Below are 14,782 nucleotides of genomic sequence, written 5' to 3'. Positions count from 1 at the left end.
GTTTGATTTATTGTGAATAACTGATACAAATGGTATTTTATTTGCTATTTTAAACTAAAATGTAAAAGGAACAAAGTTAAGAATAAAAAATTGACAGATTTCATGAAAAAAAGTATTTATCGATATAAAGTTGTCTTTTTTTAAACCTAGAAAATAGCATTACAGATTAAAAATAAAGAAAAATGTTGAGTTGCAAAACCCAAACAATGGCCAATTTCTTTCTGGTTTTAATTTAAAAAATATTTTATTATTTCAGTTCTAATTTATACAGTAGACCCACTGTCAGGACCTCAGCTATCAGAGAATAACAGAGCTGGGAGCCTGTGTGGGGAAATGCGTTATCTCCGTTCCCAGCGCAGCAACATGATCCGATAACATCTATAAAAGACAGCCTATCGCCACAGATTATAACCATTAGTGATCCTTGTCCCTTCAATAAAATGAGGAATTATGCTGGGCCACAACATTAATCTATGTGAAAAGTCTCCTCTCGCTCTGCTGAAGGGATAAACCTGCTGATAATTTGTCACCTGCCACCGATTTAATCTTACTTACACTCGGGCCTTTCCGAAGGAAATGCATGACATCATCACTGACTCTCAGTGGGATTTTCCTGAGAGAAAATATCTGAAAAATATTATTGCACGAAAAGGTTTTAAGCCCATCGTTATTGCTGGTTTGATCTTATTTCGTACGAGTTAAAAATTAAATTCAGAGTTTATTTGCGTAATTATTATCATTTTAAATTATTTGGTGTATTATTTAGTTGTATTATTTTTTTATTTTATTTAATTTTTTTTTCAATAAAGCTTTTGTATACCCTTCATTTCCATACTACTGAAGTACATGTGGAGGAGTGAAATAAAAAGACTGCTCATAGGTTTGTCGTGGCGATGACGTCACATGTTTCTTAATAGGCAATAGGCTGAGCTTTGCAAGGTGCGCTCATTTCAGCCTTCATCTCAGACTCAGCTCATCGGAGGACAAGCGGAGCAGAAATAACAAGGCAGAGCGTTGCATTTCATCCACGTTGCTCTATATTCTAGATGACACTGAGGATATGTCGTGAATTCATTTAAGAGCAGCAAACAGGTAGCCTTTTTCACCCCCTCGGCTGATATGAAAAAGCAAATCTAGGATCATTTAAACCGGCCCGCTGATCTCCAACCAGTTATATTGTGGCAGAAATGCTGTCTGGTAGTTTTTTCTGTACAATTAATCTTTCCTATGGAGCCGTTGACTTGATGTGGATTGTTGCCCTGTGGAAGAGAAGACCTCACACGGATGATGGTGATATAGTTTAAATCAACTGAGAAGAATTTGGATGCGGTGGATCTCCTGGATCATATCAGAACACTCCAACGAGTCCGAATTGAGGTGGCCGGGACCTTAGTGGGGAAAACACACACATTCCTTGCGAACTGGACTGGGAGAAAGTCCAGACGATGCTTCAGTGCACCAGCTGTGAGAAGCCTATTCTTGATAGGTTCTTGCTGAAAGTTTTGGACAGACCGTGGCACATCAAATGTGTCCAGTGCTGCGAATGCAAATGTAGTTTGACAGAAAAGTGTTTCTCGCGAGATGGGAGACTGTATTGTAAGAATGACTTTTTCAGGTAAGCAGCCAAAGGATTTATGGATTATTTTATAACAAAAAAAAAAAAAAAAAAAAAAAAAAAAGATATACACCTGTTGTCAGTCTTCATCCAATTAAATTTTAGATTCTTACAATTAAATTCCGTTTTACAGTGTATGCATAAAGATCCATTATGATACTATAACTAAAATACCGATTCTGCTGAAGATCCGCAGGCTGGATTCTGTCATACATAAAATACTTGGCTCTTTCATATTTAGTGAAGTGTTCTTGTTTTTTAAATAAAATAAGCTGAATTTATCAGTCATGATGGTGATACGCATCCTGAATTTATGTAAGCTATAGCTGCTCTTTATTTCAAGTATGTTCTGAAACTATACATTACTAAAGATACAGATGATAGCCTGTTAAATATTTTGAATAACTGCTTTGAAATAGTTTTTTTCGATATATGACTTCAGTTAAGTAACTTCCTGGTTCCTTTGTGGACTTACAACCTCTTGCTGAACTAAAATCAGATTTGCAAAATCATCCAAAGTGTGAATAGTCCTGATCTGTGACTTGTTCCAGTTTTACTGAAACTGACACGTTTCCCTCCTTCTTCAACAGGAGATTTGGGACCAAGTGTGGAGGCTGCTCGCAGGGCATTCTACCCAGTGATCTTGTCCGCAGAGCCAAAAGCAAAGTGTTTCACCTGAACTGTTTCACCTGTATGATGTGTAACAAACAACTGTCCACTGGAGAGGAGCTGTACATCCTGGATGAGTTCAAGTTTGTTTGTAAGGAGGACTATCAAAACAACAACGGGAAAGACACGATTCTCCTTTCTGGTAATGTCATGTTGAGCAAAATTAAATTCAAGCATTTTCTACAAAAGATATTAAAGGTTTAGTTCTGAGTATTTATAATGAGATTGTCCTGATTGATATATATATATATATATATATATATATATATATATATATATATATATATATATATATATATATATATAGCCTCATTATTCAATACGTCTATAATTCTTTTTATAATTCATAACCTAACAGTAACGACGTGCAGCGACCCAAGTCTGTCTCCGGACTCCCAGGACCCGCAGGACGACGGGAAGGACTCGGAGAGCGGACATTTATCCGACAAAGACGCGTCCATCAACGAGAACGACGAGCAGAGCGCCGTCGGGAAGCGACGCGGCCCTCGGACCACCATCAAAGCCAAGCAGCTGGAGACGCTGAAAGCCGCTTTCGCCGCCACTCCGAAGCCCACGAGACACATCAGAGAGCAGCTGTCACGGGAGACTGGTCTCAGCATGAGAGTAATCCAGGTAAAAAAAATAAATAAATAAATAAAATAAAACAATATAAAAAACGGAAAGTGGAAAATTTACAGTAAAAAAAAATAAGCAAGACTAGATTAATCTACATTCCTTATGGGTAACAATATGTCCAGTCTATTATCACATAAAATTATCTGACAGAAAAGAGAGAAAGGGGGAAAAAAGACTGCAAGTTTTATGTTGAAATTCCCTGGCAGACTTTCTTCACTTGCAAATTGTAAACAACCTTTATTTCCGCTCTGCCGATTTTAATTTCTCTCCTTTGCTCTGTTCGGATGAAGTGCCCTGACCAAATTCTGGATTTCTCCTTAATCTTTCCTCCCATTGCGCCTCTAAAACCGTTAAAGGGACTCATTTAGCACTGATGTCCTTGAGCATTTTTATAAGCTCCCTTGATAAGGAATCCTGGTTGAATGATTTATTTAGATTTTAGTTTAGTTTTCCTCGTAGATTTATTTATATATTTACATGTTTCTTTATTTATAAAGAAAAAATGTGAGCAAGATGTTTTTCTTTGTGTGTGTGTGTTTTATCGTGGAATAAATGGTCAGCAGCTTAAATCATATTTTTCTTAATTCAGTTTCATAGTATTTCTGTCTATTTTAATCAAACAATCCAGCATGTACAAAACAACAAAACGCATAATAATATGCTTTTGCATATTGTAGCTCAAGATGCATTGTAGCTTTGCATTTTCATTTATTGTTTTAATTTGTTTATTTTGTTTATTTTTTGTTTGTTTTTATTCACTACTTAAAGGTCTGGTTCCAAAACCGAAGGTCTAAAGAAAGACGTATGAAGCAACTAAGCGCCTTGAGCGCGCGGAGACACGTGTTTTTCCGAAGTCCGAGGAGGATGAGAACCCTGGGCGAGAGACTGGAGCCAGGAGAACTTGGACACTTCTCATATTATGGAGGTAAGATATGCTATGAGATCATATCATGCAGATTTAATAGTTTAAATTTGTCTCTTTTTTATGTTAGTTATTACGCATTCCAAGTTGATTTATTCATAATGGATCCTATATCAATCTCGCTACATTGTGAAAATACTTATAAAAACAGCTCCAAATTCAGTTTTAATTGTTTGTTTCTCTCAATAATCTGATTTAATTCATACACCAATCATATGTTTATATTAATGCAGATTATCCCAGTGAATACTATGGGTCAGGAGGGAATTATGAGTACTTTCAAGGTCCTCCATCATCCCAGGCTCAGACTCCAGCAGACCTGGGCTTTGTGCCCTCAACAATCCCTGCTGGCACACCATTAGGAACCATAGACCACCATCATGTAGGGCACCTCTGTGCTGGAGAGGTGCAGTGTTTCTCTGACACAGTGTCCCACCATCCCGTGGACTCACCCAGCCCAGAGCCCAATGGACCAGGTTCAATTCACAGCATCTCCAGCGAAATGTGTGGCCCCAGCACGCCCTTCACCACAGTGTCTCTCAGTGACAACGGATACACTAACCAGCTGTCACAGCCCTCCTCAGAGATGAGTGAAGGCACGGCCTGGTAATCCAGCCAACACAAACTACAAAGCACACTTAGATTATGAAGGCTATTTATTTATTTATTTATTTATTTATTTATCTATCTATTTATTTATTTATTTATTTATTTATTTATTTATCTATTTATTTATTTATCTATCAGTGTTTGTGGGCTTTGCCATTATGCTATGAATCTTGTTTTTTGACTCATCCTTAAAAAGTCATAAGAATTTGACTCAGTATGTTTAGTACTGGGCCTCACCGATTAAGCAATAAACCCAACAGATTCACAATTCATGCACAAAGTCTTCTCCAGTGTTTACAGACATCCCCTGCCTCATCCAGTACTTGTTCAAAAGTTTCATTTACCTAAGAGTTTTATGTGTTTATCTATAATACATTCACAAAAGTGTCATCTCGGTGCCAGATCCATTCAGCATCAAAACAAGTCTAATTATGCAGCAAGAGGCTCAGAGAACTATCTTTGGTTACAAGAAGGTCAAGGAGTTCTGCTACTTTTGGTTTTTCCCAACAAGAGTGCTGATTTTGACATCATTAAATCACTCTGGAGTTACAGGAAGAGATTCTGGCAATTCTCAAGAACAGTGAGTTGTTCTTCAAGACAACTGGAAAAAATAGCTAAGTAGCCTAAAATAAAATGCACAAGTAGAGGTTTTTTGCTTTTTTTTATAAGCCAAAAGGTGGGCACTCTAAATGCTGACTAATTTTTTTCTTCTTCTTTTTTTAGTGCACTTTGTGTTAAGTTGATTGAAAAGGGGGGTTTTCACTTGATTTTTAGTGCTTAAAAGAATTTCACGGCACTTTTCTCAATATTATTGTGTTTAAAATTCTAACATAAAAGCGCTTGTTAGCATTTTTTTTTATGTTTTACACATAACACTCTCCATCTATTTACATGTAATACAGAATTTTATCAGATGATAACAGATTATGACTGTGATACAGTATGTCTCAGGACTGTGGAAGATTATTTTTGGTTTTGTCACACCCTTTCCTACATGTTTGCCTTCAAAACAGTATCTTTATAAATCTGATTATTTTCTATATGTAATAAAAAAAAGACTTCAACAGGAGTCCAACTGTATATATAATAATGGACACTTCTGTACAGAATGGTCAATCGTTTACTCAAAGCTCCTGTGTTTACGGGGTTGAATTTCAGCTATGTAATACTGTGTCATTCAGATGAACTGATGCAGATAAACCAAATTTTTGTAGCTGTTCTATTACTGTGGTCGCTCACTGTGTTAGTTTGTACTATGTTCTCATTCAAGGAAAAAAAGAGATAAGAAGTACCAATAAACTGTTGCTAAATGAAAGCAAACTTTAAATTCTGCACTTTTAGTCATGTGGCTCCTCCAGAGTTTCACCTCTTCAAACTCTTTGAGTTGTGCAGCTTTGCTGGCTGCAGCCAATATTTACATTGGCTTATGCATGGATCAAAATGTGAGCTTATTGATTTAAAACGCAACCTACAAACTTTTCTTTTTCTTTTCTTTTTTTTTTTTTTTTTTTGAAGAGATAGACCACATTTTTTAATTGTATGAAGCAGACATTAACATCCAGTTGTTTTTTTGTTTTTTTTTTTTTTATATTATATATATATATATATATATATATATATATATATATATATATATATATATATATATATATAAATATTATTATTTATTAATCATGTCAAGGGGAGATATTTATAATCTCCACTTTTTTTCATTATTATTATTCAGAATTAGTTTAGGTTTATGGGGCTTTGTTGAAGAGCATTGACACTTCTAATTCAGTGTATTTATCGGAGCAGTGAGTATTTCATTTTTGGTCATTACCAGTTGAATAATTGGATGAATTACTCTAAATTATATTCTATGCATAGGCATGGCTTTTCTTTAAGAATTCATTAGCTGCATAAAAAGCTAAACTCTTAGTGGTGTCACTGAATGTGTTTTCTGCCATAAGGTGCATTGAGGCCCATGTTTGTACTGGTGACATCTTCCATTTTTTGCTGTTTTATTAACTAAGAGTGCATTTATGATGATGCTTAACCAGCATAAGAGACATTTCAGGGACAAGTTCGTGAAATGAAAATTATTATTGCATTCAGCATATTGTCCATCCATCCAGATGTGCATAATGGTTTGCATTAAGATTTCATAATCTATTTGGAAACTGTGTGTTTGCAAGGAATTTTCTTGAGAATTTTCTTTTTAAATTTTTATTCACAGTATGTAAAAGTACAGGCAACTTTACTCATTAGCTGACATGTAAGCTAATGTGTATGTTAAAGCACTTTTGTTAGAACAGGCTAATGACAGCGCTAGTATTTTTGTCATGGGAAGGTGAGAGCAGAATGAAAATAGGACTAAACAGATGCTGATAATGAGATCATAAAGTCATAAACTGCAGGCACTTGCACAGTTTTTTTTTTTTTTAATTAAGTTTAATGTTGAATTAGTTTGTCTATTGGTTACAAAAGGCAAAGTGGTAGAAAGAAGCCAGGAGCTAAAGTTAGTTTCTGTTTCAGGTTAATTGCTTTCAGTCAAAAAAGATATTACTTTAAATTTCACAAGAAGGCAAGGGTTTTGTCATGAGGTTGCTTGTTTTTCATTGCTTTTCATTTATGAGCTTGATTGTAATAGTTATTTACATTTAGATCCATTTAGTGATTGCTTCACCATGAGCTTGTGTCTTGAAGTGAATCTAGAAGGGTTACAAAGTGAAGAGTGCTTAGGCCTAACATGGTGGCAAGGGTTATTTTAAGGGTTAATTTTAGCACAACATAGTAAAGATAACAGAATATAAAAAAGAAAAGGAAAGGCTAAAAGGGGACAAAAGGGAACAAAATTGTTTCAATGACTATTAAAAAATATACTGATGTCAAAATTAACTAAAGGTAATACAACCAATATGATTCTTTTTAAAATTTAAAAAAAATATATAAACACTCATCTCTGAACTCTAACTCTAATTTTCTTACTCTCTAGGAGTTAATATTATGCTGATAGTGTAATCCCCGTTTATCTGAACAAAATGCCTTAATGAAGAGGGAGATTTGCAAGTTAAACATGAGGCCAGCAAATCAATTCCATCTAGCTGATACTGATTATGGCAAGTGTGGGATTAACAACATAAAAGTAAAGGTTGTTCATTGTCTAAGAGGTGACTTGCAATAAAGCAATTAAATGGGTGCTTTCAAATGGGTGTGTCTGAAAAATGAGGAGCAGTAACAAGCAAATACTATATGCTAAATAGGTGTGTGCAAGAAACCTAAGAGACACATAGCAGACTCTCACTTGTGGCTTCGCATTATTATAGTGGAGCTTGTAAAAGCTACTTGGATACATGCTACAACATAGTGTCTTCATACAACTTTACAAAACAAAATAAAAAAAACCTGCCCTTTGATAAAGTCAGATCTGTTGCCCAGTTTTATCAGTTTTGTCATAGGTCCTATAACTTGCAGCATGAGTTAAACCTCCAAAAATCAACCACATTAAAAGAGAAAATGAAAACAAACATAAAATATACAATGGGACAATTCATGACTGAGCCACATTTAGTGTTACTGGAGATATATCATTTTCAGTCTTCAATCTAAATCTTATTTGAACCTAAATTTAGCCTTTTTTCCTCTTCGCTGTTTCCTTTTAGTCCCTTGCACAATCTAGCCCGGTTTGCTAATTCGACTCATTCTACACTCTTTGCTCCAGGCTTGGTCGTCCACTTTCTGCATGAAAATCATTCACACATACAATTTTATAATCAATGCCCACAGTAATAGGATTCCTCTGGCCATGGGCAATTAATACAGTTTTCCCTTTTTTCCCCTTCCTTGTGCAGATCTCAAAGCAACGAGACGTTGGCTTCTGCTCATTTACATATTTATTGCATTGGACTCAAATCTGGCGAGTGATTGATGTGGAGCCTGCCTCCTGAATTTTTAGCGGCCCATTATTATGAAAGACATGGAGGGGGCTGCAGCGCGTCAGTGTACTCCTGATTAAAGTTGAAGAGGATAGAATTATGTGTTCCCCACCTACATTCTTTTCATGCACTGGTTAATCTGTGAGGCCAAGACCAGATTTTGTCCACAGATACTTGTGAGTAATTCATTAAAAAAACAAAAATCAAGGCTTCTATGCTCATCAGTTGTTTTTTTCTTTCCTTTTTTTCTTTTAGCAAGAGTAAGGACAAAATTATTTATTTCAGTTTAACATATTTTTATACAATCTGGTATGTTTGGTTAGCAGGGTATTTTCCATTGGAGCCCATATTTATCTTACATTTTTTTTTATTTGATGAGATAAGGATTTCATATAATAGTGATATAAATGGATAACAGTATTCTAAGTAAGATAACATGGTTGCAAAGCAGTTTCACCAAGCCATGAAATGAAAAATTAAGGGTCATGATTTACAAACAAACAAAATGGCTTCATAAGAAATCTACACACAAAAACTTCTTCTGAAACTTTTTATAGCCAGAGCAGATTTTTGGTCTCCGGCTGTTTTCTTTCCACCGGTGACATGCCACAGTTTACCTCATGAAATTCCTTCGGATTAGTTTATATATAGTGGCTGTGTAGAAACACTTGCATAAAGACGTGCAGAAGCTCAATGCTTCTCTCATTTGCATTCATGCATGTAATGTTCAAGAGAAAAAAAAGCTCTGCTCTGCAGAATATATGTGTGCATACATGTGTGTAAAGGGGTTGAGAAGCAGGATGGAGGTGGCTGTAGAGGGTGCAATCCACACATACACTGCCTTGTACTCTTTTTGTTTCCTGTCACCACAAAGCGTTCAATAGAGTGTGGTTGATGAAAGCCATCTTTTTTCACAGTCAGACTACTCATGTAAGAAGCAAGCTTTAACAGCACATAGTCAAGGAAATGTGTCATTCAACTGAATTTGAACTTATATTCTAAGAACTTTTTGCAACACTGTGGCTACTGCTAAACTCACAATACTTATGTAAATTACCTCTTTATTTACTTCATTCATTCTTTTTTTCTCGGTTTCTACTATCCTTCTTGAGGTTGGACAAATTATTAATGGCCTTAAAAAAATTTTCAGACTGGTTTACAAAACTGTTTAACAGACACTATTAAACACTATGATATGTTCTTAAGCAGACTGACCTCTCCAGCAAGCTGCGTCTGTCCTTTAGAGCCTGAGGACACTAGTCACAAATCCATTGCACAGCCTATGTAGCGCAGTAAAGCATCAGTTCCATGCGGATCTGAATTTCCATTTACCAGTGGTATGTCAGTAATGCATACATTTTAATGTGGTAAACATTCCCAAATGGGTGCTGTTGAACTAATTTTTGCAGTCATATTTTCCCTCTCACTGAATAGAGTATGTACATATTTAGTTTCCGTTAATGACTAGTATGCTTAATTACCTCTTGAAGACATTAATGAACTAGAAATATTATCTTGGAATCATTGCAAGTGACAAGATATTTTATAGTGAATAATATTCCTGTTTACATAGGATGAAACAGTGAAGTTAGAGAAACCCATTTTGGTGCATGTTAAGTCTCTACTGGCTTTTAGTGGAAATTATTGGAAGAAGAAAACAACAGAAAAAACTTCTACATCTAAAAATTTTTCTTTTTCCTTGTGTGATATTTTTGAGAAATGTTTAATGAAACATAGGATGCCAAAGCTTGCTATGAGGCTTAAAGGATTTCTTTGAGTACACATCAACAACTTGCAACAATTTCTAATTTAAGACAATTAATGTACTGCCTGCAACTCCTAAATAATTTGAGGTCCATTAATCTGCATGAGAAAAATTATTCACAAGAAGAAAACAATCCAGACCTTTGGCATTCTTCGCAGGGTGGATATCACAGAAATTTCACTTCAAAGACAGTGCAATGGTCAGAAACAAAGATGCATGAGCTACGTTTCAGATTCTACATTTAACAGTACATTTAGAAAAAGAACAATGACTTGTCTGGAAAGATTCAGATCCTCACTCTCTAAAAAGAATAGTATAGCTTAAATTTGGAATGGTGCATCTGAATAAGACTACTAAAAGTAGGACATACTGGGCCAGAAAGGAAACATTTTGACCATAATGCATAATGATGCATTTGATGAAAACCAAATCATCACATCAGCTCCCTAAAACAACACCAGCTGTCTAGAACTGTGGTTATAACTGGTGAAAATGTGGTTTTGTTTTGCAGGACCTGTACACTACGTAGGCATTGATTTAATCTTGAAATTTGTCTACCAAAGCATTCTAGTCAAACATGGAGCCATCTGTCTGACAGCTAAAGCTTGGCTAAAACTGGCAACTGGATAATGATACCAAGTGAGCAGAAATCTACAACAGAATAGGTGAAAAAGAAAATAATCAAATTCCTGATGTTAACCGGACTGAAATTCTGTTGCAGGATGTTAAGAAAGCTGAGATGAGTAGGCCAAAATTCCTCCACAACAATGTAAGAGACTGATAATGTTACACAGAAAACAACCACCTAAAGCTCCTGAAAATAGGGATCGTACATTGTTTTTCACACACATTTTCCAGTTTTTTGGTTTAGATTTTGTGAAATCTATTATGGCACCGTAGGCTATCTTTCAAGTTGTTTCTTTCTTTTTCTTTTTTTTATTACAAGGTTTTGTGAACAGTTAGAAATGTCAGTCTCATATGGGTGCTAAAGGAAAATTCATGGGGTCACCAAAGTCAGAAGACTTCCTCCTCTGGAGACCGGTGAATGTCTGTACAAAATACTATTGCAATCAACCCAAGAGTTGTTGACATATTTCAGTCTGGCCCAAGGTGACAGACCACCAAGCTGACTTTTCTGTCCCTAGAGTCATGCTGCTGGTGTGGCTTGAACCATATATTTACTGACATTTACTTCAAGACACCATAACAGTTGCTAACCTGGCCTTGCCCGCTCTTCCAGTGTGCCATGTGCTCCTGCCACTGCTCCCATAATTTCTATAAGCAGTCAATGACCCACAGTGATAATTGTGATGTATGACCAAAAGCGTGGCACCTTGGTTGCTGACCTTTCCAGAGTCCCACACTGGGCAACCTTCACCATCACACCCCAACTCTCCCCATCTCTTCCACCAACCACATTCAGGATGCCTCCATCTTCCACCTTCCCCCCTTCGCCCCAACTCACCTCATCCTGCGTATCGTGGTTGGCTCGATGTACACGGCTCGCCACACTCCACTGGCTCCATGAATGTTAATGCCAGGACGAGGGGGAGGGAGAGTTTCGGGGAACTGCATGATCCAGGGAGAAGCTTCACCTGGTCTGCAATACACAACAGCTTTTTACATATAACAGGTCATACTGGACATAACCCAGATTTCTCTTGTTTCAATATCTGTGACAAATATTGACAAAATCCCTGCATTCCTGTTAACGACAACAGCAGCATGACGACAATTCACAAGTAAGCTGTGTGTCCTTTTTTTCCCCCTTTTTGAAGACAGAATGTTATCTATCTATCTATCTATCTATCTATCTATCTATCTATCTATCTATCTATCTATCTATCTATCTATCTATCTATCTATCTATCTATCTATCTATCTATCTATCTATCTATCTATCTATCTATCTATCTATCTATCTCTGTTCTTTTTGGAGAAAAGATTAAAACATGTTCATGACGACAGACTTTGAAGTCTATCCTCTTCTGATGCCTTTTTTCGTTCCTGTTCACAGGAGGTTTTTGCTTGTGAATGAGCTTTTTTCGCTGCCACCCTCATGTTCAGCCAATATTTACCAAGCTCTGGGAGAATGGAAATGTGAGCATTATGTGGTGATGATCACAGGGTGCTGTAATCTTTGACCCTTGTATCTGGGTGACAGGCTGCTTTTCTGCTCCCAGGGAGAGTCTGCTCTGCACAATACATCATTTATTTAAAATCTTGACCTGTACTGAGAAAACTCAGTATGCATTTTATTTTATGACTTTTTAGCCAATAATTACATTAATCAAACATAAACAAGTTTAATTCAAAAGCTACAGTAAGGTAAGACAGGCTGTATTGTTCTGAATACTAAACTTTATACTACTTTTATTAAAAAAAAAAATCCTTCTCCTTAATTGTGTAAATTCTAACATCTTTTATGCATTTTATTCTGTCATTTATATGCAGGAAGGGCAAGTTTTGATATTTAAATGTAAAACTATTTAAATGCATATTTGTAACATAAGTATTGTGGTTCATAAAGGCTGTTTAAAGTCAACTCAAGACCAGGACTGGTTGTAAGCTGAATTAAAATGACTTGTTTAATTATCCATAAAATATAGATATTTGTAATTTTTGGTTTCTGCATTGATCAAATATTTCTGTTGTATTTTAGTCTGATTCAAATGAACTTTTAATTGTTTTGTTGTTTTTATTCATTTGCATTCATTTTATTGCTTCACAAACTAGAATACTTGTTTATTCAATTTAAGTTTTATTCATGATCATAGTCCTACAAGACCTGTAGGGATCTAGCAACTTTATTATTAATCTCTTGTTTGTCATCCTTACTGATTTATGAGATTTTATGAGATTACAATGATTTTCCATTAGTTCTTCAGCCTTTTATAATGCTGATTATTCAAAATCTAATCCATTACAAGTTGCAAGAAAAATCAATGAGCTCAAGCTCTCCTTTATTCTTCAGATTACAATCCTTTAATCGGTTGATGGGGTCGGATGGGGTGGGGGGTGTTGTTTGTAACAGGCTACTCATTTTCATAGCTTTTCTGGTTTTTGAATTTCCATCCTTGTATTGTTCTGATTATTAATTTATATTTGCATAACTAAATATATACCTTCTGTATTTTATCGAGCAAAAACTAAATTAGCTTTATTCATCAGTTTTCTATTTTTGGATGCAAACAAAGAATTTGAAGGTAACAGTGGGGTCACACAGATGTTAATGTAAAACCACAGGCATTCTGCATATGCCTTGAGGTAGCAGATATGGGCTTTTAACACAGACAGCATCTATTTCCAACTTAGACTAGTAGGAAAATTTACCAGTTACTGATCTTGTTGGACATATGTGAAAAGTATCTTGGTCTGACTGGGCTGCTGCTATGCACTTGAAGTATAGCTGAAATGTAAAAAGGCTGGCAGGCAGGCAGCGATGAGATGAGCACTTCAAAATCCGCAGCCTGTGGAGAGGAAGAGCAGCTGAGGCCTGGCACTCCCTCTGTGTCGCTTCACTCTTTGTCACAGGCAAAAGTCTCATGTTTTCCGGCAGTAATCAGACAGCCCTGGGGCTCTGTAAAGACCCTGTTCTCTTTTCATCTCAACTGTTGCATACACCCTGCTAATTGGAATCCTGCAACTGGGTCACAGGCTTTGTCTCTCAAGTGCTGTCAAGTCATTGAGACGCATGAATGTGGAATTATGGCTGCCTCAGATGCGTGATTGTGCCTTCCCTCCGTGTTATATTAACGCCTCCATTTCAGCCTCATCACAGGCACAGATTTTCTCCCTTTTTTTCATTAAGATTTTTTCCTCTTCCATCTTTCTTATTGTTACAGTTCTGCCTGAAACCAGCAGTCACTCTGACATGGTAGCTGCAGAATGTCACATGCAACCCATTTGAAGTAGATTCTTTATTGTATCCTTAAAGCTTTGGAAAACGATCAAGATTGCTTATGTGTACAAAAAGCATTTTCTCTAATAAAAACAAAACAAAAAAAAAGTGATCTGCATGGCAGGCTTATGTGGTTAACTACAGATGGAAAATTAAGCAGTTTCCTGTAAGTTTTACCAGCACCTTCCCTCCAATGCAGTGAGTGAAAGGGAACCTGATTCTGCAGTTTGCCAGTGATTAAAAGCAGAATTAGCCAGCCTAGCATGCCACTACAAATGAGCAAAACCCTCTGGGAGAGCAGAGAGACCAAGCAAGGCACATTTCCAATTATACTTTCAAATGACTCATTTTCTTATTGGGCCTTCTATAATTGTGGTGGGTATTGGGTGCATGCAACTCAATTTGTCTTACATATTTGTTGGTAGGATGGTAATAGAGTTGACAGAGCCAAGGGGATGATATGAAAGAATCTGAAGAAAAAAAAAAAAAGAAAGAAAAAGAAATGGATGGAGATAGATCTCTCAATATTTGTTTGATCTGTTTCATCCTCTTTAATACTGTTGAAGTTTAAAACCCAGAAAGAAAATGTCACTTTAATAATCTGTGGATAGAGGAATGGGAAGACTATCATTTCCAACTAATCAGAAAATGTCTCTCCAGAGTGAGACTTTGTTCTGACTGCTGAAATTAATGAGGCTTCCTGTGAAGTCATTATCTCTCACGTGAATCGTCAATATATTAAAATAAA

General features: G+C 36.2%; 1 protein-coding gene across 1 annotated transcript; it reads left to right on the top strand.

Annotated features, from left to right (window-relative positions):
* The first annotated feature begins 977 nt into the window (after nt 1-977).
* On the top strand, nt 978-4,484 carry LOC121653894 (LIM/homeobox protein Lhx1-like). The gene is made up of 5 exons (XM_042007649.1): nt 978-1,615; nt 2,206-2,426; nt 2,643-2,917; nt 3,689-3,845; nt 4,076-4,484. Exons 1-5 carry the CDS (start codon nt 1,446-1,448, stop codon nt 4,450-4,452), a joined length of 1,200 nt encoding a protein of 399 aa, XP_041863583.1. The 5' UTR covers nt 978-1,445; the 3' UTR covers nt 4,453-4,484.
* Nucleotides 4,485-14,782: the final 10,298 nt, after the last annotated feature.

Source organism: Melanotaenia boesemani, chromosome 15 (genome assembly GCF_017639745.1).
Source record: "Melanotaenia boesemani isolate fMelBoe1 chromosome 15, fMelBoe1.pri, whole genome shotgun sequence".
In the NCBI taxonomy this organism is placed as follows: domain Eukaryota; kingdom Metazoa; phylum Chordata; class Actinopteri; order Atheriniformes; family Melanotaeniidae; genus Melanotaenia; species Melanotaenia boesemani.
The sequence above is the reverse complement of the archived record's forward strand: the minus strand, read 5'-3'. Positions and strand labels throughout refer to the sequence as shown.

What these genes read in the sequence shown, in the direction of transcription:
- LOC121653894 (XM_042007649.1), top strand. Translation starts at nt 1,446, where the DNA reads ATGCTTCAGTGCACCAGCTGTGAGAAGCCTATTCTTGATAGGTTCTTG. An exon ending in AGACACGATTCTCCTTTCTG is followed by an intron (nt 2,427 to 2,642) that starts GTAATGTCATGT and finishes ATAACCTAACAG; the next exon opens with TAACGACGTGCAGCGACCCA. An exon ending in TCAGCATGAGAGTAATCCAG is followed by an intron (nt 2,918 to 3,688) that starts GTAAAAAAAATA and finishes CACTACTTAAAG; the next exon opens with GTCTGGTTCCAAAACCGAAG.